This window comes from Paramisgurnus dabryanus, chromosome 11 (genome assembly GCF_030506205.2).
Source record: "Paramisgurnus dabryanus chromosome 11, PD_genome_1.1, whole genome shotgun sequence".
In the NCBI taxonomy this organism is placed as follows: domain Eukaryota; kingdom Metazoa; phylum Chordata; class Actinopteri; order Cypriniformes; family Cobitidae; genus Paramisgurnus; species Paramisgurnus dabryanus.
In genome coordinates this window covers 39,238,881-39,266,169 of record NC_133347.1, presented here as the reverse complement: position 1 = coordinate 39,266,169, position 27,289 = coordinate 39,238,881, and the positions used below count along the sequence as shown (strand labels likewise).

General features: G+C 39.2%; 1 protein-coding gene across 3 annotated transcripts in view; it reads right to left on the bottom strand.

Moving 5' to 3' along the window:
* The window catches only part of fgd (faciogenital dysplasia), a 56,277-nt gene that overhangs the window by 8,548 nt on the left and 20,440 nt on the right, over window positions 1-27,289 (bottom strand). For all 3 annotated transcript variants that reach the window (XM_065271299.1, XM_065271298.1, XM_065271300.1), the window contains exons 5-13: window positions 9,417-9,512; window positions 7,129-7,265; window positions 6,040-6,196; window positions 5,809-5,947; window positions 1,753-1,811; window positions 1,290-1,436; window positions 884-976; window positions 725-804; window positions 531-561 (exon numbers count right to left, since the gene is read on the bottom strand). In XM_065271299.1, coding sequence (XP_065127371.1) covers window positions 531-561; window positions 725-804; window positions 884-976; window positions 1,290-1,436; window positions 1,753-1,811; window positions 5,809-5,947; window positions 6,040-6,196; window positions 7,129-7,265; window positions 9,417-9,512 — 939 coding nt within the window. The remainder of the gene's footprint in view (window positions 1-530; window positions 562-724; window positions 805-883; window positions 977-1,289; window positions 1,437-1,752; window positions 1,812-5,808; window positions 5,948-6,039; window positions 6,197-7,128; window positions 7,266-9,416; window positions 9,513-27,289) is intronic.

Here is a 27,289-nt window from a genome sequence, read left to right as displayed (position 1 = left end):
GCTAAATAGTACTTAAAGCTCAGGAAACCATTATTGGGGCCACAGGGCACCAAATATAGCACCTCTGTAGAACCATTAGTGGTGTTAAAGCATGACTATTCTACCACTTATGGTTCAACATAGTACAATATGGTGCTACACGGGTTCTACATAGATGATGTTTAACACAAAAAAATTAACACAAAAAAAATAGTTCTCTATATGATTATGAGCCAGTGAACCACTTTTAGTGCTATTTAGCACCATTTTTTTAGAGTGCAGCATTACCAATATTAGCGTTTACTATCATAGATCAGTAAAAAAATTTATGGTGTAAACATGAATATACAATGCGTGTTTAGCCACATAAATTACACGTATACACATGCTTGAATGTAATTGTATTATCAAACCATGTGACATTCAATTCCATTCAAACTTTGGCAGTGTAACTTGTTTTCATATTTAAAGATATACACAATGCAATAATGTTTACATTTAACAGTGGCTTCTGGGCTCAACTGTGTTTTTGTGTAAACCTAAAAACTCACTTTTATCCAGCCCTCCTTCTCCTCAGCTGTCCTGGAAGAAAAATACACATTCAGTGTGACTCCACAACAACTATTCATGCTTTGTCATAGCTCAGTTGGCATATATGCAAACATAAATGCATATGGTTTTACTGGACAAAGTAAACTCTCTGCCGTATTTTCACGATTCATTTACAGACATTAAAAATACACACCTGGCCTGCAGTTCCAGAGAACGATGTTTACCAATGATGGTGAAAGTGTGAGGAATGTTCTGCTTGGCATTTTCCTGAACCTTTAAACAATTAACGAAATAAACACATTACAACAATACACACGCACACACATAAACAGACTTATAGTTGAAGATCTACCTTCATCCCTGCGATGTCAATGCGCTCTCTGACACTAAACTTCTGTCCCATGAGCCTCAGCTTGGGCACACAATACAGCACCATATTGTTGAACTGTCAAACACACACTCACCTTATCAATAATATTATCTTCAGTCAAAATTTGGTAAATAAAATCCCAGTGATTAAGATATTAATACATTTTCTAATTAATAATGTAAATAATGTTTATTGAGGTGTTGTAACTAAATTCAAAATACAAAAGTCCTAATAGTTTTGAGAATAGGTTTCATTTTCTTTGTGCATATTTCCTTCTTTTATCCTTTTTTCTATTTTGAGGTGAAATATGACCAGAATGTTTATTACAGTTTTGGTGAGATTTAACTTTTATGACATTATATTAAAATGTATTAAATAATGTTCACACCACGTAAAGGTATCGGTCCTGAGCAGTCCCGTTCTTAGCTGACATCTTCTTTAGGAGACCTTCCTTAATAAGTTCATTAGCTGGATTAACAATGTCCTCTTCTCCGCCCAACCTCTCATACACCTCCAAGAGCTTGTGCATCTTCTCCTGCACACACACACACACACACACACACACACACACACACACACACACACACACACACACACACACACACACACACACACACACACATGGACGCACGCACACACACAATCAGATTATTCTAGTTATTATAGTTAGTGATTATTCTATGATTTTTAACATGACAACAAAAGAAAGACAGAAAGGAAGAGAGAGAGAAGTGAAATTGACAGTACCCACCAGACATTTGAAGTCAGACAGGAAATTTAAAGAGTACATCCTGTCTGTCTGATGAAACAGACTAAGAGACATTTAAAATATAGTTAAATTGTGCTCTTACCATTTTCCTGATAGCAGCGTTGGAGTGGTTTGCTGCAGTGGAGATCAATTCCAGAGCTTCTGTGAGAGTTAAAAAATGCAGTATACACTGTAAGCCCGGATAAGTTGAATATACTTAAAAAAATGAAGCAAACTTGTTGCCCTAAAAACTTTAAGTAATGATAACTTAAACATATAAACTGTTCTAACAACAATTTTAAGTTGAATAGACTTCTTCCAATATTCCTGCACTCTTAACCCAGATTAGTTGACATTACTAGAAATTTGTGAGGAAACCCCTTGCATATAACTTTAGTTTTTATCACTTTATATTACTTTTGATGTTATAAATGGTATTATAACACAGAATTGATGACTGATTTTAAGTCAGTCATTGAATAAACGTGATTCTCCACAGAAACACACACAAAACTGTGTTTTTGACATGCATTGTCAGTACTGTGGAGAGAAATACAATAAAGTGTTCTGAACAGGGTTCATGTACAGAAACACTGATCACCTGAACGGTGACTTTACAAAATTATAATTTACAACCAAACAACATCAAAAATATAAGAGCTTAAACCTATATGACATTTTATTAACAAATATTTAAGTAGTGAAAGTTCTTATCTGTTTTTATTCTGTGAAAAAGCAGAAAATAATCAAAGTATTCAGGCGCAAAGGATTATGGGTATTCCTCACAACATGAACTAATAATTTGAAGTTCATTCTACTTGAATGTTTCAGTTTAATGGATTTTGTAAGCTTAAAAGTTAAATCAACTAAACTTTTTTAAGCTTTGGCTTCAAAACAGAAAATATTAAGTGATGTTTATTTGATTGTTTAAGTAAAGACAATATCAGGGTTAACAGTGTAACAGTTAATACAGTTTCCCACTATGAGGCAGACAAATAATCGGCCACTTAAAGCATTGATTTTATTTCACATAATATGTGCCGTAAATTGTGATGACATTAGTCAAGTTTGAAGCTATTGTGAAATAGCCTGTTTGACAAAATGTATTGTTTTTTTCAAGGGTCAAGATACGTAATAGAGTTAGTTATCTATAGATATTTCTTTTTAAAAATCAAATATGCAACAGCAAGGTATTTATAAACTATAATAAACACTTAACACATTAAAGGCCAGATTTTTTTATCCTTAGCCGCTATATTCTACTTCTTATACTATGTATTGATTTTCAATGTTCTCCTCTACATCTACTCATGTAAAGCTGCTTTGCAACAATTAACAATTGTGAAAAGCGCTATATAAATAAAATTGAATTGAAAAATTGAATTGAATTTACTAACAGTTTGCATTAGCGCAACCATCATTTTGGTGTTAAATAATGTCAGGATTTACAAAAGACGCGCAGTGGATAATAGCGCTGAAAAGGTGTGGTGTAGTTATTGTTATCTTATTGCATATGCATGTCTAGGAGTTTAAATATTTAAATGATTCACGCAACGTGATTTACTAATGTTTGTGCGTGGGATATTATTGGTATTTGCGCAATTATTTAGCGCCAAAAAGCATGTCTTAAACAGCCCATCCTCACCCCATGGCGTCAATATTTGACGCCACTTGACCATGCGTCAATATGTTACGCGGAGGGTATACCCTTCGCGTCATTTTTTGACGAACTGGGGACTTCAATACTATTGAGTCCGTTGCATTCTCTTTCCTATTTTCGTACCATTTTCTTACCATTTTCGCGTCGGTTTAGGGTTAGATTTACATAATGACATCCCTACCCAAACCTATCCCTAACCCCAATGTCAGGCGACAACTGTTTAATTTCGCGTACCTAATAGTATTGAAGTCCCCAGTTCGTCAAAAAATGACGCGAAGGGTATACCCTCCGCGTAACATATTGACGCATGGTCAAGTGGCGTCAAATATTGACGCCATGGGATGAGGATGTGTTGGTCTTAAAATATTTTGTGCTTGAAATGGCTGCAGTTGTTACTGACAGAAGAGACATAACAGAGATCAGACAGGGCGTGGTACAATGCAGAGGATTTTTTTAACACATAAAGTTTATTTGGAATGCCAGAGGAACATATTATTAAAAAATATTGTTATTTATATATAAACAATATACAGTATATTGTTATAAGATGGCCAAGCCCCAAAGTACTGCAATGTCCATGGTGGGGAATTCACGCGCATTGGGCATGAGCAGACAGAGCTGGAAAGATTACTTATGAATTGTAATCAGTTACTGATTGCGAATTACATAAAATTTGTAGTCAGTAATATAATCTCTTAGATTACGCATTGTTGGTTACGTAATCTGACTACTTTTGGATTACATTTAGATTACTTTGAATAAATATTATTTGATTTCAAATATTTAAAGGGTACTGAGAATGAAAAACCATTTTACCTTGTCTTTGTTGAATAATGGTAGTCTACCCGCATTCACAAACATACAAAAAGTGCAAAACATGCTAAACATCTCAGTCTCATAGAAATTCCTCAATGTCAGCTTTGAAATGTCAGCCAGAAAACGGCAGAATTAAACATCACAGTACATGAGTTCAGATGCGGCGCATTTCCTTGTATCCTTTATTAGTCTATGTATTGTATAGCCCTTATATTGTTTTTGCAGTTGGTGCATCTCAGACCCCTTAAGGGTTTTCAAATTTTAGGTTCTATTCATTTTTATCTTATTAATCTGCACCAGTACTTAGTAGGACAAAACAGAATTTTACAAATATCTGAGATGTTTCTTCACATTGATTAGTGTCCAGCTGAGGTTATTTAAATTAACTGGACCTGATTCAGAAAAAAACACATAAAACGCCTAACAGCTGACAATGTATAACAGAGCAAAAACCCAGGCGTGAGACCAGAAAATGTCTGTCCACCGATGGTCAGTGTTGGGCAAGCTACTTGGAAAATGTAGTGAGCTAAGCTACCAGTTAATTCACATTAAATGAAGCTTCACTACACTGAAGTTACCCCCCCCTGGGAGATGTAGCAAGCTAAGCTACATCAATAGTAGCTTGCTACACCCAAGCTACTTTTTTTATTTTTAACCAGTTTTATTATGTTATTATTTATTCAGTTTCAATTTAGTATTTTGGTAATTATAGGCAATACAAGCATAATGTAGGCCTAGATACTTCACATTATGGGGAGGTTTGCTGGACTTATCCTACTCCCAGAATAAAATGCATGTTTGAGCTGCCTTAATCTAAAAACACCTTGCCCTGACATATCTTAACACAGGGGTCTCCAATCGTGGTCTATTATTAGTTTCAATTGTAATATTTATTACATGTTTTTATATTAGCTTGGCTTGATGACATAACCCAGTCAGAGGTAGAGCACGAGTCTTCACAGAATGCGAGTGGGAATGTTTTGTATGAATGAAGGCTGCACAACTCGAAAATATGGGACAAACGATGTCCTGTGTCGATTCAAAATGACGCGCTTATTCTCAAATTCAGGACGACTTAAGAAATGTTTGGAAAATTGTAGCTTGTGTGGAATCTACCTCAAAAAAAGAGCTCAGCTACTGAAAAGCTATTTGATTTAGAAAGCAGCTAAGCTACCGCCAAGCTACTGAAAAATGTAGTTAAACTACTGCCCAACACTGCCGATGGTCCCCATCCAACCTGACCGAGCTTAAGAGGATTTGCAAAGAAGAATGGCAGACAGTACCCCAGGTGTGCAAAAGCTTGTTGCATCATACCCAAAAAGAGAATTGCTGCCAAAAGGGCTTCAAATAAGTACTGAGTAAAGAGTTTGAATACTTATGTAAATGTGACATTTTTCTTTTAAATAAATTTACAGACATTTCCTTTGCAACCATGCAGATTTGTGCAACAATGCAAATTTGTGAAAAGCGCTATAGAATTACGTTTAAGTTGAATTTGCTCACAAAAGCACCTGGCAGGATTAAATGAGGTTAACAAAATCACATTTGCACTTTTATAAGTGCATAGTTATTAAATCAAAATCAAAAATCCTCTGTGGCTATATTGATAGGAAGAGGAAATGATAGACCAATATCAGAAATAAAAACTGTGTAAATGTGTGTTACAGTATGTTATGAACTCACTCTCAGCATCTTTCCTGTCTGGAGCTCCATCAGGAAGTTTCTTCAGATAATCTTTCAGTAAAAGCTCATAACGTGGAATACGCTGCACTGGCTCCAACATATGATGCTGCAGGGTCAAGTTACCACACACATCCTGCTTCTGTACACACAGAGGATGTTGCAGTTAATCATAAAGTAAGGAATAAAAGTGTGTCATAAATAAAGTACATTTACTATAATATGTAGTCTAACCTGAATATTATGGACAATACTTTTGAACTGAGTGGACCGTTGTGTCCATGTGCTGACCAGCTCCATGGCACGATCAAAGTTCTTCACATACTCGCCATACATCTTCAGAAATGGGGCTAATTTCTGTAGGATGTCCCCTATGCGTGGATTATGGCTCCTGACATATATGCACATATACATGTTTTATTATTTTCTGTTCTTGATATAAAACCAGCTACAGTATATAAATTGCAATCTACGAAACTCTAAAGTGTTAATTTCTTTCAAGTTTAGCATTAAAAATACATGTTGATACTTTCTAAGATATCCAATAGAAACAAATAAACATTACAGACACTACATGTGCTTAAAACACACTTACAGTAGCACCAAAAGGTACTGTATTTAGATCCTTAAAGGGATAGTTCACCCAGAAATTAAAATGTTGTTATTGTTTACCCACCCTTGTGTTGTAAGGGTAACTTGACAACAACCATTCAGACAGTTTAAGCGTGAGCACCTTACCTCAAACAGTAAAAAGTAAAATGTTGAATCAATCAAAAAATTTCACCTAAAGTAAAGCTAAAGTGAAATTTCAAGTTGAAAAGTATTTTTAAGGTGATCCAACTTCTCACTTTTTACAGTATGTTTATTGCAATTTTGAAGCTTTGAAACCGTTCTATTCTTGTGTGAACTATCCCTTTAACTAACTCCTTTAAATGTCTGAATGACATTGCATTAACAAAGGCAAGTGTAATCTGCAAACAAAATTCTCTGTAATTTTTACAATGATTCTTATAATTTTGTTATATCCATCAAGGTGATTTTAATAAAATGCATGATTTGACTGTGTACAGCCTTCATGTTCCTATTGTCTTTTGTTTAGCTTTAATGCTGTCTGTTGTTAACCTGCTGGTGGTGAGCCCTCACACAAGTTATGTAGAAGTTTAACCAGAGGTGTACTGTGGTTCATCACATTGACTCAAAATTATTTGATACGCATGGTTTGTTTTAATTTAGAATTCTATACCTATTGACTTATTATTTTGAGACCTAATACATTTACTTTTGGTAAACATTTGCTTGAGAAGTGTGCTTGTGGGATCTCACCACTCCTGTGTGATGCGTGTTTGTAATTCAGGCAGTAAAAACTGGAAGTGAAATCTGTAAATACAGGAGATGTTGGAGAAGATTCCAGTGATGACATCAGTAGGGATGCCCGCATCTGTGAGACGGGCACAGAACACCTGCATGCGCACACACAAAAGAGTTCATGTAAAAAGTTCAGAGATCATCGCTGTTAAGGATGAGGGCAGAAACATTCAAATTTTGCAACTCAGGAGCCACTTTTTAAAAGTCTACCATGGGCTGAAGTAGGGATGCGACGAGGTAGGGATCTCGTATTCATGATAATTCCTATAGTTCAAAGTTTATTGCCATTCGCACAGGTAGATTTTACAGGTACATTGGAATTCTTATGCGTTCCTCAGAGTCAAGTTCTAAGTTAATAATAATACATAAAAGATAATACATACATGCATACACATACACATTCTTAAGTAGAACAAGGAGCAACTAGTAATTTTAAAAGAAATAGAAGAGAAAGAGATGCCGAAACAGTGCATAAATGGCCTTTCTAATTTAGATAAATACACATTATAATAAATAATAGTAATATTGTACATACAAAAACAAAAACTCTAAAAAGAATATTTGTAACATCCTGACATAACAGACATTCAACACTATTGCGTTTAAAATAAGGGATGTGCACGAATGGTCGAATAGTTGATCTGCAATAATAATTCTAATGGAAAAAATGCTATTGGGATGTTTGTTTGTTTGTTTATAATGCGCCACCGCAGGGTTTATGCTACTACTCATTTAATGCATTTCACGTCATGTATTGTCTTTTACAGACTTTAATGTAAAATATACATAAAAATTAATTTGTATGTTTTTCTGTTTGTTTTGCCAATTTAGATCGCAGAATTTAAGTGTTTCGAGTTTTAACACTGGGTTGTCTGTTTTTGTCCACCGGCTCAGGTGTTATTTAGACGTGCTTCTCCGCCGCATCAGTGCGCATCATGAGAAATTTGTTAGCTTCCTGTTATGGCCTATTTTATTTTGTTATTACAGCTAAACGAGACAGACACGAAAAACAAAACGGAGAACATTTATTATATGTGCTGCTCTATGGAAAATGAAGTGGATAACTGCAAATGCCTGTTTAACAGCAAACAGCTAGCTCTGTCTTTATGAAATGTTGTTAAATTAAGCTCATAAATTTGCACAGTCACCTATAAGGTGTCAAGTCGTTAAGACATTAAATGTGTTGTCCTTAACTAGACACAATATGTATTTTAACATATTGGTTTTGGGGTTCGGGGTTACGGTATAATATTTGGTATAATATAATTTCTGTAAGATCAAACAGTACTGAATTTGTACTAACGACCGCATTGAAACCAAGGATTTTTTTTTTGAACCGGCACTATAATAGAGGACTTAAAAATATGTGGAACTGTTTGTTGATGGAGAGAAGTGTTAAAGATGTTCATATACACCTCCGCTAACTGTTCAGCACAGACTTTAAGGACTCTCGGAGCCACACCATCAGGTACAGCCTTACGGGGATTTACCTTCCTCAGAGCTTTAAGGACCTGTGAGTGCTTCACCTGCACTATAGTCTCATTTGAGTTATAGGGGGCTTTCAGGGGAATGTCTCTATTATTTTGGTCAAATCTAGCATAAAACGTATTAAGGTTGTCCAGTAGAGAGGGGTCTTGGATCACAGTTTTGTTTGCTGCTTTCCTGTAATTGGGGGCTGACTATATTCCTTGCCACACCCTTCTACTGTTGTTTTCTCTGTAGCAGTTTTCGAGTGTCTGGGTATAAGCCCTCTTGGCGACCCTGATGGTTTTTTGGACCTCATATTTAGCATACTTATACTTCATGATGTCTCCTGACTTGAAGGCTATACTCCGTTTTTTTATTTTGATGCGCACATCCACATTAAACCGTAAAGACACTACTATATATACTACTACTTTATCACGTAAAGTCAGCCTAATGCCTGGATTCTGTTGTTCCACCTGTGTTTTCCATATTGCAAATTATAGAGGCCTACATATTGTATGAATAAACTCATCTGCAGTGTTCATTGTAATGGGAAAGTTTTTGTCTCATCTTTCCAGGTTTATATAGTGACCTAGGGTTCAATGGTGTAAGCTTAAATACAAGAACCAAACAGGAAGTAGAATGAACACAAAGAACAGTTAGCAAAGTATGCCAACTAAAAAAATTTCAAACGATAAACGCAAATAACTGGATATTTTGTCCAATATCTAGCCAAAATTTCTATAAGGGACAAATTGTACTGTATATGCTTGTGTTACCTGGTCTAGTAGGTTGAGTCTTTTGACATAAGCCTCTTCTGTCTGAAGCAACTCCTTAGCAATGTTCAACAACTTCTGAGACTCAGACTGTAAACCCTGAGAGACATAGCCAATGAGAAAACACAAACAATTTAATGAATAGCACTCATTAAATGTATCATTAATATAGCAAACACTTTTTTATCATATGACAAACAACCATTATTTCAGTGTTTTAAAACTTTTAAATTTACACTTTTTATAATATACGGAGTGATAAATTCAGTAGGTCTATAAATGTGCTATCTTTACTTTATGCCTTATAAACAGCTCAAATTAGGCGTTTCTACTTTATCAGCATGTCCAATGCACACACACACACACACAACTAAGGAAATGGGAGGACACATGTCATGCAGATATGCCAAAGAACACAGCCACAGTGTTTTACAAGGAATAGTAACAAATTGTGTGTAACAATGTAATAAATGACTGTGTAGTGAAATGTTCCCTTTCAGTCGGTCACTACGACGTCACGTCGTGACCGACGAATTGGGAACTCGCTTAGAGAGACCAATCTGCTTCGTTTACTACTAAAACGCCAATGAACTTGGCATTGAGATATTTGCATAATGCTGGCGCCGCCCCGCCAGGTGCCTTTATAAGCAGCAGGTGCAAATAGGGAAATTAGCTTTTTCGCTTCGAAAGCCGGCTTTATCTGCTACTGAGAAGCTACTCTCTGCTCTTCTGGGAACGGTTGCTGAAGTTGATTGACAAGCAGTACTAACACAGCGGACGCTCGCAGTATTCCACGGCTCTGCATCTTTTTTGTTTTGAGTTTAGTGTGTGCGTTGCCTTCCCTGTGCGCATCATCAGCTGAGCACCTAAAGAGTGATTTCCCTAAAAGAGTGATACGTGAGAGCTCTGTGTCTTTTTAAAGGCAGCCACTCTCTCGTATATGCGGAGATCAGCGTCCTTTTCAGGATAGCTTTTCGCCCGTGCGATCTTGGATGTGAGAAGTATAAGGGTTCCAGTGACGGTCACGAGCGCTGTCTTCGTGCTCAGGCATCGAGCACTCCGGGGCTGCGTTCGTGGAGAGTTTCTGTTCTCTCTGTGAGAGCATAACCCTCTTGGATTGCGGAGACGACTGTCGTTTCTACGGGAACGCTGTCCGCGCCTTTGCAGTGCTGACGCCGCCATGGTGCGGCTGTCAAGCGCTCGCAGGGCGCCCTTCGCGTCACTACGCTGAGTAGGACGGAGGATGCGTCCTCCACCTACCGGCCTTCTCATCCTCAGCCGGTTGAGGCTCCGGTGGAGACTGCAGAGTCGTGTTCTACGATGTCTGCCGAATCCATTGGACCTCCTTCTGGTCCCGTCACTTCTGCAGCATCAGAGGGGTGTCCATTTTTCCTCCGAGGCAGAGTCGTTCCGGAGATGGCGGCCGTGCCCGCGAGCGGCGGAGACGGTAGAGTTGGAAAGGTGAACCCCTCTCCGCCCGAACCGTCCCGCCCACATGATTGGTACTTCGGAGCTGCTCGGGCCTCTCGGTCCTCGCCTCCTGTGCCTTTCTTTCCCGACGGCACGAAGAGCTGACGTGATTTGCGGCCGTCCGGCCGTTCAGCTTCACTCCTCACCTCCCTCACCAACGGAGCCGCTAAGGGCGGGGACCCCTTCAGTGGAGCGGGATGCGTTCCTGGAGGGACCACCCAACCCTTCCCTCCCGTGTTTGTAGACAGTCGTCCGGTTACGGACGCTGCCCATCAGGCATGCCGGAGAGGCGGCTTCGGCCCTGCACGCAATAACGTTGCTGCAGGCTCACCAAGGATTTACGAGGGAGCCCGCGACCTTCAGTCGTGCGATGTCCACCACAGTGGTTCAAGATCGCCACCTTTGGCTGTGTCTGGCTGACATGACGGACGCAAACGAGAACAACTTGAATGCTCCTGTCTCACAGACCGGCCTCTTCGGCGAGCCAGGGGAGTCGTACAGCTCCGCTGCGCAGACTGAGGCGATCTCCTAGGTCATGCCCCGGCGGAAGAGAGCTGCCCTTGGTCCAAAACGCCGGCTCCTCAGTCTGCCTCTCACCGTCGGCGTCCTGCGGCGACCACCTCCGTTCCCCTCCTCGGACCCCATCTCGGCAGCGCAGGGGAACCGGTCGTCAGCAGCTCGCCCCGCCCGCTTAGCCGCTTCCCGTGAAATTCGGGAGTTTAAGTGGCCAGTGAAGGGCGACCCGGATTGGCAGAGGATCACTCTTCAGGAGATGGAGCTCCTTCCCCCGATAGAGGGTCGGGTGGAAAATCCTTGGTTTGCATATGTTCCACCGGCTGTTCGGCCGGTACCCACTTAACCACACATAAGAGTGCATTCCTCTTCCCTCTCTAGGTCTCCGGAGGATCGAGAGAGCCGTGAGCGGGTACACACCAGCTCCCCTACCTCTCCTCTATCGCCAGCGGGTGACCTGAGGAGTCCGAGCTCTCCGCTGAGGAGACCGGACCACCAGCACCCTCATCGGAGTCTGCGCCCTCCGTAGAGGAGACCAGACGACCGTTACCCTCAGCGGGCTCAGGTCAGTGTCACACACACATACTGTAGATGTTTATGCTGTCACAGCAGACGCACCGGCAGTCCCACCTGTCTCGCTTCGCTGCCCCACCGCGGGTACTTCGGTAGTGTCGTTATTTCTCCTCGTACGGTGCCTGGGTGCTTGGCTTCAGTTCCCAGCCCGTTTCGTTGGGTTTTACGCACGATCCGCCTCGGTTACGAATCCGGCACACCCCAAAATTCGGGCTTTCGTTTCACTGTGGTGAAAGCGTCCGATGCACATGTACTGCGTGCAAAAGTCGATATCCTGTTGGCGAAGGATGTTCGAGCCGGTCCCTCTTACCGAGATGATGATGATAGGGTTTTTCCAGCCTTTATCTCATAGTACCCAAAATACGCGGCGGGTTACGATCGATTTGATTTACGCACCGGCTCTACGAAGGTGTTCTTTTTGGATGATAACGCCGAGGCTCGTATTTCAATATTCAGATCGGTTTGCAGCCTTAGACCTGTAAGACGTGTACTTTATGTGTCCATCTCCCCTCGCTTTTAGACCATTTTTTCGCTCTGCGTCGTGGGGTGGGCATATTAATACTAAGTGCACCATTCGAGCTGTCTCTCTCTCTCCGTGTCTCCATAGTCACGGCATTAAAATGTCAGAGAGAGAGCGTTGTTCGCATTCTGCTTTTAGCTACGTCGACTTATAATAGCCCGTTCTTGGCAGACGTGCGCGAACACAGAGAGTTAATGCTTCGGCATCTCGCTCGTTTAAGTCTTCAGGTCGGCTGGGAAAGAGCAACTTTGCCCCGTGCAGAGGATCCTTTTTTTCAGTATGGAAATAAGACTCGATCGACTAATTGGCGTGTTTTACAAGAGCGCGCAACCAGTCAGTTCTGACTTGCCTCGGTTTAATTCGAGGGAAGTACGCGGTCCCTCTGAAACAATTTCAGAAGCTCCTGGACGTATGACAGCATGCTGCGGCTGTGAGATAGCACCCCAACTGCCGGGAGCGGTGCGCTGTATATCTGGGACTTGTACGCTCCGCTATGGAGATGCGAGGGAAGGATGTATTAGCCGACACCAATAACATTGCGACTGTTGCGTTATTTACCGTTAAGGCGGTTTTGCGCTCTCGTCACCTGTCGCATCTCGCTCGTCATCTCCTCCTTTGGAGTCAGAAGCATCTGAGGTCCCTTCGTGCCATTTACATCCCGGGTTCGCTCAATACAGCGGCAGACGCGCTTCCCGAGCTGCGCCCCCGGCGAATGGCGACTCCACCTCCAGACGGTCCAGCTAATTTGGAAGAAGTTCGGTTGTGCGTAGATAGATCTGTTTGCGTCGCCGGACGATACCCACTGTCGCCTATTTTGTTCACTAATCGAGGGCAGCCTCGGCGTGGATGCGTTGGCACACAGCTGGCCGCGGAGGGTGCGTAAAGACGCATTCCTTCCAGTGAGCTTTATTGCGCAGACACTGTGCAAAGTCAGGCAGGACGAGGAGAGCCTTTTATTAGTCGCCCCGTACTGGACTACCAGGAATTGGTTTTCAGAGTTAATGCTCCTCGCGACAGCTCCTCCCTGACGATTTCCCCTGAGGAAAGACTTTCTTTCTCTAGGAAGGGGCACATTATGGCACCCGCGCCCCGACCTGTGGGATTTCCATGTATGGTCGTTGAGCGCGCGCAAGGTTTAGGTGATTTATCGCAAGCGGTATCTAACACCATCGACGCGGTTCGAGCACCGTCCACAGGACGGGCTTACGCGCTTAAAGAAACCTTTTTCGTCACCCGGTGCTCTTCGCAACGCGAGGACCCCAGAGAATGCCCATTAACATTGTGCTTTTATATCTTTAACATAGGTTAGATGGTAGGCTGTCCCTCCGCCATTAAAGTTGATATCGCCGCTATTTCTGCTCATCACTCTCTTATCAACGGCAGATCAGTTGGCCAGCATGATTTAATTATTACATTTTAAGAGGCGCTCGCAGGCTAAACCCCTCGCGCCCTCCCTCTTTCCTCCTGAGACCTGTCCATGGTGCTGAAGCCTTCAGGTCTCCCTTTTGAGCCTTTGCAGTCTACGAGTCTGATGTTTTTATCAATGAAAACTCTGACCCTGATAGCATTGGCCTCCATGAAGAGAGTAGGGGATTTACATGCATTCTCTGTTGACGATTCGTGCTTTTAGTTTGGTCCTGCTGTCTCACTGAGACCCAGACCAGGCTACGTGCCCAAAGTTCCCACCACTCCCTTCAGAGATAAGGTGGTGAGCTTGCAAGCGCTGCCCCCGGAGGACGCAGACCCAACCATGGCTTTGTTGTGCCCCGTACGCGCACTGCGACTCTACGTGGATCGCACGCAAAGCCTCAGGACCTCAGACCAGCTCTTTGTTTGTTATGGTGGCCAGCAGAAAGGGGAAGCTGTCACTAAGCAGAGGATGTCTCATTGGATAGTTGATACTATCGCCCTGGCTAATAATCTTCAGGGTATTCCTTGCCCCTTTAATTTGAGAGCGCACTCCACACGGAGTGTTGCCTCATCTTGGGCTTTAGCTCGTGGTTCCTCGCTAACAGACATCTGTAGAGCTGCTGGTTGGGCGACACCTAATACGTTCATTACATTTTACAGTGTTCTTATCGAGCCTGTATCCTCTCGTGTTCTTTCCTCACCAGGGGGAGCACGGAGAGCAGTCTCGCAGGTCGGCTTGCAGCCTCCAACTGAGGCTCCTAATTGAGTTTCAGTATGGAAGGCCATCAGAGCAAAAATGCGTAATGGTTTGAATTGCTCTTCCTCCGATGCCTTGGCAGCCTTTGTTGCGGAGCATTGGCTGTCAGCCTCTCACTAGCTGTATTCTTACGAACCTACGTGTTTGGCTTGGGCTCCACATTGTGTCCCAACGGGTTCCTTTGTGAGTATTATTCCGTGGGGTTAATCCTACCAGCCCACGTTTCCCTTAGCAGAGCACTGCTTTGCTTACACAGCCACGGCTGTCATTTTTAACTCAACTACGGTTGACTTTTGCCCAATAGCCCTTACGGGGCGGTGGCTTCCGCAGCGTCCCTATACCGCTCAGATAGGGCGCTTCCCAGTCGCTGGCACTACTGTGGGGTTAAAGGAACATCTAGTGCCCGGCCTTCTGCCTTAAAACCTAATTCTCCTTCTCCTTAAGTGGAACCGGAGGGCTTTACGCAGACACTGGAAGAGGTCAGCCCTCAGTGGCGTTTTGGTAGGGATTCCCAATTCGTCGGTCACGACGTGACGTCGTAGTGACCGACTGAAAGGGAACGTCTCGGTTACGGATGTAACCCTCGTTCCCTGAAGGAGGGAACGGAGACGTCACGTCCCGTCGCCACAGGGCTGCTCCCTGCTGTTTATCGACCGGTCACTCTCTCCCGGCTTTCTCAGCGAAAAGAAGCTAATTTCCCTATTTGCACCTGCTGCTTATAAAGGCACCTGGCGGGGCGGCGCCAGCATTATGCAAATATCTCAATGCCAAGTTCATTGGCGTTTTAGTAGTAAACGAAGCAGATTGGTCTCTCTAAGCGAGTTCCCAATTCGTCGGTCACGACGTGACGTTCTCCGTTCCCTCCTTCAGGGAACGAGGGTTACATCCGTAACCGAGACGTTTTACATCCAATTATAATAAATGACAAATGCAGTATAGTAAAGTTCTGTAGTAAAAAGTGTTTACATTAAGAAATCAAAGAGGGCAGGTGCAGTATAGTAAAGTTTCTCAATCCAAATACTCATGTGACCTGCGAAGAGTATTATTATTGGGATATTTGGACTATAGCCTAAAAAGTATACTTGACTTTTACTGTCAGAAAAGTATATTTGGCTTGTTGAGGTGAGTCTGTTTGTTTATATTTTGACAGATTAATTGATTAACTTTATTTGTTCAACTTTATAACAATTATATTAAGTGAGTAGCCTTACATAGTTACATTTTACTGTAGTTTTGTAATAAAATCGCTTCATTGTGCCTGATCAAAGTCTATTTAGTAAGTGCTAATCTTTAGCTTTGTTTTCAATTAAGGAACATTATTATTAAATATACACTACTAAAAGGATGAAAAATAGCAACTCCACAACTAATGATTTGCATTGGAATATAAGATTATATAAGTTGTGTTCTGTTGAATAAAACAAAACCTATTTGTTTAGTATTACTTCATATTGATACAGAGTTAAGGATTTCAATATGTAGGTATAATTGTTTTTCTTTATTTACAGAAGTTGGTATAAAGCAGTGGCAGTATACATAGTAAGTGTTGGGTTTTTACAACTGAAGCATTATCTCATAAAACATCTCTATCAGAAGTATTGTACTTCTGTTACACAAAGTACACATTCATTTATACTTCACTGATCTATATAAATGACTGGATTGCGTATGACGTCACAATTGTGAAGCCACAGCGCCGCCATAGTGGTATGTCCAAACATTCTATCAATGGACGTTATCAGATTTTAATGATAAAACATCACTTTACTAGTCTCTGTTTTTATATCTGAAGTCCCCCTATACATTATTACAACGCAAACGTCCTAATCATGTACATAGTTATTTACTGAATGTTGTACATTTTCTTTTTAAAAAGTAAGTTACTATACATGCATCTTCATAACAGTATCAGATCAGCGGACAGACCGTAGCATATTTATTATTAATGAAAAACTTGCTCATTCTGAAATTTAAATAAATAATCATGCTTTGCACCGTATGTGCATGCAATAATTTGATGGTTTTGTAATTATGTTATCTTTACAAGTTACCCAAACTTATTGAGAGAACTAATGCTGACCGTGTAGCCTAATGTCCAAAAACGTTATTTATACCCGTGTCAACAGAATGCAGCATACACACTCACCTTAACGTTTTTTTTTTTTAAATCCTGCCCGATTAAAACATAAACATTGCAAATAACACCAGAAGTAACAATTCATTTACATACACATATTATAAAACTGTATCTTGTGTAATTTAGATCATGATTTTGAATTTTGATAGTGGTATAGGCCTACAGTATAAAAACGAAAATAATAGTTTACTGAGAGTATACTTCAAAGTGTACTTTCATATACTAAAATGTACTATAACGGCGCATTCACACGGGCGTAAGCGTTGACGCTTCCCATTCACTTTTAATGGGTGACGTCAAGCGTTGGCGAACTGAATTGTGGATCCGTCGGCGCCGCGTCAGTGCCGTTGCTCGCGGCAGAAGTTGAACATTTCTCAACTTTTCAAGCGGCAACGCGTGCGTCAGCCAATCATATCCCCTTATGCAAATAACCTAGGCAGAGCCAGCCAATTACGTTTATGGAAGACCAGAGCTTGTGTTGCGGCCACAGTGATTGGCTGTTGGCCACGCTTCAGACAAGCCTTCCGTTAAGCGTTAACGCTTACGCCCCGTGTGAATGTACCGTAAGTGTTTAACTAGTAAACTATCCATATATACAAAAGTTCACTTCAATGTACTTTAATGTGCACTCACAGTATTAAAACCACTTACTAGCAGTTTACAGAGAGAGAACAAAACATTTACTAGAAGTACACCAACTAGTACACCATCCATATATCTCATAGTTTACTAATGTTACACTACAGTACAGTTACAAGTATACTACTAGTACTTTAATTTTAGTAGGGGAGAGCAGGGGCGAAAGTAAAATTTTTCAGAAAAACTTAAATTTAAAGCTAATGTTTTAGACAGAGATATATTTTTGCTGTGGTCCAGGGCCGTGCACAGACATTTTGAGGGGCAGTGGCCCAAACCAAAAAGGGGGCACTGGGGAAGGGCACAATTTATATGGTTTTAACAATATGATGTGTTATAGATTAGTATCAAATAAGAGAAGTGATTATAATGGAAAATATACTTAATAACAAGAATTAAAGTGTGACAAAACTGCTTAATATTCTATATGATTTACATGCTGAAGCTTTGAATCCATGTTTGCAATTTTGAACAGCTTTTGCAACTCTGTCTTCTTTTTTGTGAAAACATTGTTTTTTATTTTTATTTTTTGTCTACAAAGTGTGCAAATTTGGTGTTATTTATATTAGATCTCATTACAGATCACTGTAATTCTAAGAATGTTTACTTGCTAAGTTGTTAGCACTTTTAGAAGACCGAGAGCAAATCATTACCCACAGAAATACAAAAACATACGAAAGACGAGAGAGCTCCATATTTTTATTTTTGCTGCTTGTTTTCAAGTGATCTCGACTTAACAAAAGTTGTTTTCTTGTTATCCTGACATGATAATCCAAATGCCATAATGTAATTTCCTGTCCATAATATTTAGTTTATTTTGAAGTGGACTGCTGATGCATATATGTGAGTTGGGGTCTTCGCCATTACCACGCGTAGCTAATTGTCGATAGACTTAATAAATAAATAAAGTTGGATGTTTGATGTTCGTGAATTTAGGGACCATCTCTAAAGTAACAGTGTACACGTTTCTATCTTCAAAAGTATTTAACAGTTTATTTGAATAAATATAAGAAATCTAAAAAACTGTGCATAGTTGACAACCACGTGAACACTTTGCAGTTGTTTTTGTGACTGTTTGTTGACTTTAAGTTGTTCCATTTAAATGCTGTTTAAAGTATAAACATATATGGAGTTACTTTATAGACGGTCCCTAAATTCACCACTATCAAATGGTCAATTATTGGCAAATCTGTTTAATCTAGAGCGAAACCCTGATCCAAGTAAAATCTCATTTGTTCATTCATGCTGATTTAGCTAAATATGCTTTTGCTGTCTAAAAATTATGTTCTTTTGAATACATACACGTAAGCTTTAATTACAATAATACAATTGTTGTTATCTCGAGATAGGAGAAAATTAAGTTGTGATCACGAGAAAACAACCAAGCAAAATAAATATAGTACACGACCTCTCTCTGCTTCAAACTACCAAATTACTAATTGAGCAGCTCAACAACTGAGGTAATGTAATGACTCTACCTGTTAATACAACAAACTGTCGTCTCCGCCCTTCAAAGAGCGGACACAGATTGTGAGAGACGCTGCATAGCGGGCGGGAAACACGAAGTGGATTACCAGAAACAGTGGATCTTTAGACGAGCGGTAAGAGAACACTTTGACCCGGGTTGGCGGTTGGTGAGAGGGGCACCTCAGCTGATTAGGGCAAAGGGGCAGTGGCTCTAGCCACCGGGCCACCCCCCTGTGCACGGCACTGCTGTGGTCAGTACCTCACAAGTGTGGTCTATGAATACCAGGTGGAATTTTGTAAAAATGTTAAACGACTTCAGTATAATTTCACTCTAAACATAAGTAGTGAATTGTTACTTTTGACCCTGTCAGCAGGGACGAAAGTAGCACACATGTGGGTCAAAAGTAAAACAACAAAACAAGATAGATTTTTGTGTTACACTTGTTTTTAGTAAATATACCGGACTATGACCTCGTTAATGTAACTGCAAACTTTTTTGGTCATTTATCTTAACCTAATAATGAAATTACATTTTTATTTAAAATTTCAGTTTTATCAAATATTTCAAAAGCAACCAACAGTACAAACCTAAATTGTTGAGAATAAAACATATTTCAACAGTTTGAAGACTATGAAAATAAAATTAAATAAAATTAGAATAATAAATATACATTTTCAACATATACAACCGTATTAGCAGTGGGACAAAAGTAACAAGTGTTACTTTTGTCCCGACAGGATCTCTTCACATTTAAACTCGATTAACTTTTATTTTGAAAAACTCTGAGAAGTCAAACTTCAGGATGTGTTAGAGCACTAAATAACCTGTAGATTGATCAGCACTGTAACACATGAAACCAGAAACACAACACGTTATAAGAAAAAAATGGCCGCAATTGGAATTTACTTATCATGGTTGAAAACACCTTTCTGGATCTACATGCGGAAAACGGTAAATAAATAATGCAATATTTGTCAGCTCTGTCAGGGGTTTGTGTGTTAAATATGCTGTCATAGTTTGGGATGCAAATGTTATCAGGGCTCAGAGAAAATCACTTTGTTACTTTCGTCCCACGTTACTTTTGCCCCGGTTCTCCCCTACTCTTACTGCATAAAGGGTACTTTACTTAAGCATACTTAAAAACTTTACTTTTTTGAAAAGGGTAGCCTTCAGATTGCATTTGTCCTTTATTGGTTTTTGATTAATTAAACTACAGTTAAACTAGAATGCTGCAGTGTATCTAACTCTAAATCACATACTTTTTGTTAGAATTGAGCAATACAGGCTGATCTATCATAAGACACTCAAGTCAAAGATCAGCTTATATTTGTTATTTGCATATCTTGCTAACCACTCATACTTACAGTAAACCACTCATACAAACACGAACAAAAAACATCAATCACATGTACACATGCACAACCGAGCACAAACACTGGGTCTAATCTCTCGCTTGTGATGAGAAGCACATTCCACATCCTGTGTGACAGTACGACTATTAAAAACACATCAACACGTCAGCATTCACAAACGCACACACATACCGTACACACACATGCAGCTTCCCTATGAGCAGATGTGCTGGACACAGTCAGGAAAGACAGGAAACCAAAGGTGTTACTTTGTGTGTGTATTTACACAATAAATGAACATTCTTTCATTGAAAGAAAATTTAATGACAGTTTGTGTTTAATACCGTGGTAACAAGGGGTGTGTGTGTGTTTTGTGCTCATTTATCTAGGTGTGTTAGGAGACTCCTACTGAGTGGACACAAAGCTTGTTCCTGTCACACCTTAAAGGCACAGAACAAAACGCATTTAACACCACAACAAACCGCTGCGTCATACCGTGCGACGGGCTGAACGAACCAGATTCTCTCACACCCCGTCTACTAGTTAAACATCTGCCAGTGTTTCTGTCCATGACATATCCTGCAGGTCTTAGTAAAGATGAATAATCTCAATGTGTGTGTGTGTGTGTGTGTGTGTGTGTGTGTGTGTGTGTGTGTGTGTGTGTGTGTGTGTGTGTGTGTGTGTGTGTGTGTGTGTGTGTGTGTGTGTGTGTATGTTTGTGTGATAATGTAATAACAAAAACAGACCTAACTGCACATTGATGATGCAGGAAGTGGGTGAACCTGTCGAGTGAGATGAGGTCGTACCTTTATACTGTAATAATCAGATATTTGCCTGCCTCACCCTCAGCTGGGATGTGAACCTGCATGCTGTCATTAACAGATGCATGAATGCCTTTAGTCAGCAAAAGTCACCTGAGTCACTAAAATGTTTTTCATGATTGTGATCTGAAGGCGTATGTCTGAATGTTTTAAATTAGTAACGTGGAGAAATCACATCATTCACACATTCATTCATTACAAAAACTGTATTCAAAAACCTATTCTAATATTGATTTGTGTTGTTGCATAAATTTGATGAGTTTAAAACTGTATATAAAAAATATAAAAATAAAGAATGAGTAACAGCAAATAAATAAATAAATAAATAAATAAATAAATAAATATATATATATATATATATATATATATATATATATATATATATATATATATATATATATATATATATATATTTAAAAATAATTTTAACGATTTCAAAATATAAAAAAGGGCCAAAAATGTATGTACTGAAATGTATTTTATTTTTTTACCTAATATATTTTTGGGCCATTTTTGTATATTTTGAAATATATAAATATGTATGTTATATAAAGCATTTATATTCACATCACATTTTAAGAAAAACTTTGTATGATACAAACCTGTAACATACAAACATGCCTTACAAAGTTTTTAGGAAGGCATGTTTGTTTAAACTAGTTAAATTTCCTACTTAAACGAAAGCCTAGTCCTGGTTTAAGCTAATCCCTGTCCAGGAAGCCACCCCATAATGTTATCTTTTTTACATAATAAATTTTATATTTTACTTTATACGTTTTATACAAACCTTTACTTTTTGTCCAATAATTTTTTTATTTTGTATGGGTTGTAAAATTAGAAATGCATTTGTTGCCCCTGAAATTTATTTTGAAATATGTAAGGAATAATTAATGATGGGCCATTGAATTATAAGAAAATAATGCACACCCAAGGTGCAAAGCGGCACGACGCGAAGTAGAGTGCCGTTACACCGCAGGTGTGCATTATTTTCAAATAATTCAAAGGACCGGAGTCAATAATTCCTCTTATACCACGGTTACCACAAACATTGCTTTGGTGCCTATATTTAAGACATTTGATTAGGTGTGCGGTTTTCAGAAATTAGTGCATACCAACGGAACATTTCTCAGCCAATCAGAATGCAGCATTCAACAGACCCATGGTATAAATTTTAATATATGAAGGTTAAAACTAAAAATATTTTTTAATTCAAAACTTTACAGTGTATTTAGCATATATTTAAAAAAAAAATTGTCTAAAGAAATGTACTTTTTTTGCCAAATGGGATTGGCCATAATTTTAAATAGTAGTGTAAGTGGCACTCAAACAGACAGACTGATGAATGAATAAGAACAATCAAGTGCATTTTTCTTAAGGGCATGATCGATTCTATACAAAACCAAAAGCTGGCAAATTCTGAGGTTAATGTTGTCCTTAATATTACATGAACATGCAAGTGTATTGCCAAAGTAAATCTAACTTCTATAATTAGACATATGCCAACAACAGTCTTTGGAAAATAAGCACAGAATACACAGAGAGGGGAAATGGTAAATGTCCACAAAACTCACACAACAAAACTGTAGAACACGATCCTTACATGTACACTTCCTCAGAATTATGAAACATAAGATGTCTCTCAGTATCAGTTCACACGTTTAGTCTCTATGAATAGTTTCTGGACAGATTGAGTCAATAAGTATAGTGCAGTAAATTTATTTTATTCTAATTTCTTTAATATGTTTTACCTTATATGGATGTGCCATGTATATATATGCATATTATTGCAATTTGTTAAAAGGTTGAGGCTGGACTATCTGTTCTGATTTTAGAAGTTATGTAAACATTAGGCATTACCAACACAACCTAATGGGAAAAATACTTATTTTTATGTGCTGAGAATCTTATTTGTACACTTTTGTATGATTTGCTATGATTGGAACCCCGATGGGTTCTCACTTGTTTTTTTTTTCAGATAATCGTTTGTTTTGTACAATTTACAATTTCAAACAAAATCACCATCACATGAAATAGGTAGGTTTTTAAAGTTGGCATCACACACACCACCCAACTGTTAAGGTGTTTGTAACCGCATACCTGGGGCCACATTTATTAACATTGCATAGAAAATGTTCTATATTTGACCTACGAATGAAATTTTGTATGTGCGTAAGTACAAAAAAATCAGCCAAAAAAATAAACTGCGTCAAAACACACCGACGTGAAATCAGTGCAACTAGGGGAGGACAGACAACGACAGAACTTTTTACCTTGGACAGCCGCATATAACCAGCATCATCGGTGCGATCTTTGAAAACGCACTCCCGGCGGAATGGATGATTTGCTAAGTCTTCTAATAAAGCAAGATAAGCCATTGCACATCAAGCCATTGACACATCAAGCATTTGTCAGAGCTTTTATTTATAGTGGTAGACACCAATTTGACGACAAATCACAAGTAAATCATTAACTTCAACACTGGTTTTCTGTTACTATATTGATACAAATGATTTTAACACCTGCTTGTGGATAATAAAATACACACTTCTTTACATACTGGGGATGATCCTGTGTAGTATCGCTATTCTACCACTAGATTCTGTGTGTAAGCATGCTCCGAGGTGTGCGTATATTACACACATTTCTACGTATAAGTGCAATTTGATAAATTTCACACTTTGCGTAAAACTGTTCCTACGCACACTTACGCACACTTCTTTTCGTACGCATGCTTGATAACTGAGGCCCCTGGACATTGCAAATTTAAACCTACGTTGACCCATATGTAGAATGTTGCCTTCCGTTGCAACAACATCTAAGATGTTGATGTTAGGCATAGGCTAATATCTTCAGTCAATCAACGTCTCTGTTACACTGGCTTTGGGTCGGCCAATTACCGAAGGCCGATGTTGCGCTTATCTGTTTGTGGTTAGATGATTTTAAGATTATTTGCGACTTAAAAGATTTCACATTAGAAAAAGCGGTGTATGTGCTTTTTCCTATGCACATACGTTCTATGAAACACATGTACTTTGAAAAATTATCATATGATCAAATTAAGCACTTTCTAAACTGTATTTTACACATGAGGCCTATACCTGGTGTATACCATAAACAGTATACTGTCAAGACATGCTTATGGTTTTTTAAGTAGCCCAAAAAAATATAGGTTTACAAGAGATTTACATCTTTGCATTATCCAAACATTGTGTCATAATAGTTAAAGAGTCAGGCTTGTAACCCAGAGGCTGTCAGTTCGATTCCCATGGTTGGCAGGAAGCGACTGCACTGATAGCTGCCCACTGTTCTGGGTATGTATGTGTTGTGTGTTCATGGCTTGCAGTTTACCACTCACTACTCGCAGGAGATCTTTTGTGATTATTAAGCATTGAGTCAGCCAACTTTGACTTAAAGGAGTCATATTATAGGGCTAAAAAGCACATTACTTTGTGTATTTGGTGTAATACAATTTTGTTTGTGTGGTTTATGGTTAAAAAAAATCATTATTTTCCACATACCATACATTTTTTTAGCACCTCTAAGTCCCGCCCATTTGAAACAGGTCGTTTGGTACAAAGCTCATCGTTGTGAGAAAGCGCGGTGTCAACGGGTGTGAACGCAGTGGCGTGTTTACCCACCACGCAAACCACGCAATTGCTTGGGGCCCCACGGGCTTGGGGGGCCCCCTACTGTCCACAAGCGGTTAACTTATTTAATGATTTTTTATTTAATGATTGCAGAGTTATAAAAAGTCTGCATGGTAAGCATTCCGCTTTTTTCTTATTTTTTTTTTAAGATCACACACTGAAGTTGCAGTACTGTATTAATTACATCATTTTAAATACATCCTATAAGGAATTTGCCAGCAAAGGATCTATCTGAGATAGGCTTAAAAATATTTTTCTGTACAAAAGGGAGGCCTTTTGGAAAAAGTTTGGAAACCACTGCGGTAAAACCAAGACCTTTATGTTTTTGACAGATAATGATTCTTTATTCTTTTGAATAAGACAATGGGCACTATTTGTATTTTTAAACCAAGAATTTTTTTCTTAATGTTGGGGCATGGGGGGCCCCAGGTCCTTGGACTTTGCTTAGGGCCCCCAAAATGGTAAACACGCCACTGTGTGAACTGATTGGCCAGCTATCAAGTGCGTTGTGATTGGCTGAATACCTCAGTAACGTAATATATGACGCTCCTTGCCAAGTTTTGGAAGATGAGCTCCCAAATCAATAATAAAAGCCACAAGATACTATCATATTTACTACTACCTTATCAACATGAGCCTGAATCTGACCCAGAAAACACGGATGGCTAAGCTAATCGATCAACTTTACCAGCGCGATGTGAGCAGAACGTAACAGATGGTAAGGTAAGGATACTAAAACATAAACCATGTTTGCATTTGTGAACATAGAAACAACAAACAAGCACTAATCTGCACTTCTCAAATCTCGCGTTTGGATCATCATTAGGAAATGCATTAAAACACAGGCGCGTCTCTGCTCAAAACTCGTCTTTAAATCGTCAGTGAGGAAATTGATTAAAAATGAAAACATCAGCTACTTACAGGATGTCCGTGTAGTTGCAAAGTTACAATTGCTCCACTTTTTAAACAAAGCCTTTGTGTACATCCAGCGGTTGTACTCCGCGATGTTTAGAAAGTAATCCTCCTTAAAATGTGCAGCACACAATCGAACATTTGGGCTGTACTGTTCTGAAACAGTGTTGTAAATAAAACCTTACCACTGGTTTCTTAATATTTACTCTGTTGGAATGCCAACCAAAGTAGTTTTGCAATGAAACACAGCGTCTGCTCGACATGGCGGAAACAACAATACTACAGCGTGATTGAAAGTTACACCCTCTATCTTTGCGTATATATGAGGGCGGTGTTATGAAAATGTTCAAACCAGTATGACGTAAAACTGCATGGGCGTGTTAAACGAGCCGTTTTAGGTGGGCGTGGATGAGGCTTCACGTTTAAAAAGAATATCTCTTTGGATTTGAAACTTTAATTTTTGCAACTTTACAGATCTTTTATGTGCACAGACATCATTAAACACTCTAAAAACAAAGGAAAACATGCAATCTGGCAAAATGACCCCTTTAACTTAGCACTTTACTGTATATGTTACATTATTAATACGCCCGCTTGTACGGTTTATCCTTAGCCGCTATATTCTACTTCTTATACTATCTATTGATTTTCTGTGTACTCCTCTACATCTACTCATGTAAAGTTTCTTTGCAACAATTAACAATTGTGAAAAGCGCTATATAAATAAAATAGAATTGAATTGAATTATATGCTAACATCTCTGTGACATATTTCAAATTAGCAAAAGAGTGATGTCTTGCTGAGGAAACTTTGTATATTGGGCTTTCAACAGAGATTAGAAGGACTCTAAACAATCTCAAACAAGGGTCTTATCTTGGGAAAAGATTGTCATTTTTGACAAAAAAAAAAGTATGCACTTTTAAACCACAACTTCTCATCTATCTCCAGTCCTGTGATGCGCCAGCGTGACCTCACCCAATATGTCATCACGTCAAGAGGTCATTGATGACGTATGTAAAACTACGCCCCAGTGTTTACAAGTGTGGAGAATGAGGACCGTTCCGACGTTGTTGTATGTGAATGATAATAATTAGTGTCAGTTTATTGTTTATAATGGTCTGCAAATGTGTGTTTCATATATGTAACACGTGACCTTTCTACGTCACTATGCAATTACGTGAGGTCGCGCTGACGCATCACAGGACCTGAGATAACCGAGAAGTTAGGGTTTAAAAGTAATATTTTTTATTTTTCTTGTCAAAAATGACAATTGTTTTGATAGATAAGATGCTTATGCCTCGTTTGGGATCGTTTAGAGTCCTTTGAAACTCTGTTGAAAAAAACTGTCAAGTGTTGGTGTCCATTAAAGTCCATTAAAATGAAAAAAATCCTGGAATGTTTTCCTCAAAAAACATAATTTCTTCTTGACTGAACAAAGAAGGGCATCAACATTTTGGATGACATGGTGGTGAGTAAATTATCTGGATTTTTTTTTAAAGAAAATGGACTAATCCTTTAATGTTAAATCCACTATTGCATTATATATATATATATATCACTGATTTACAGTCCATACACTGTATTTAGTTCAATTACATCAGAAGTAACTATAATTAAATTAGAGGAAAAATAAGTGTAATCCCTTAATTTACTTTATCAA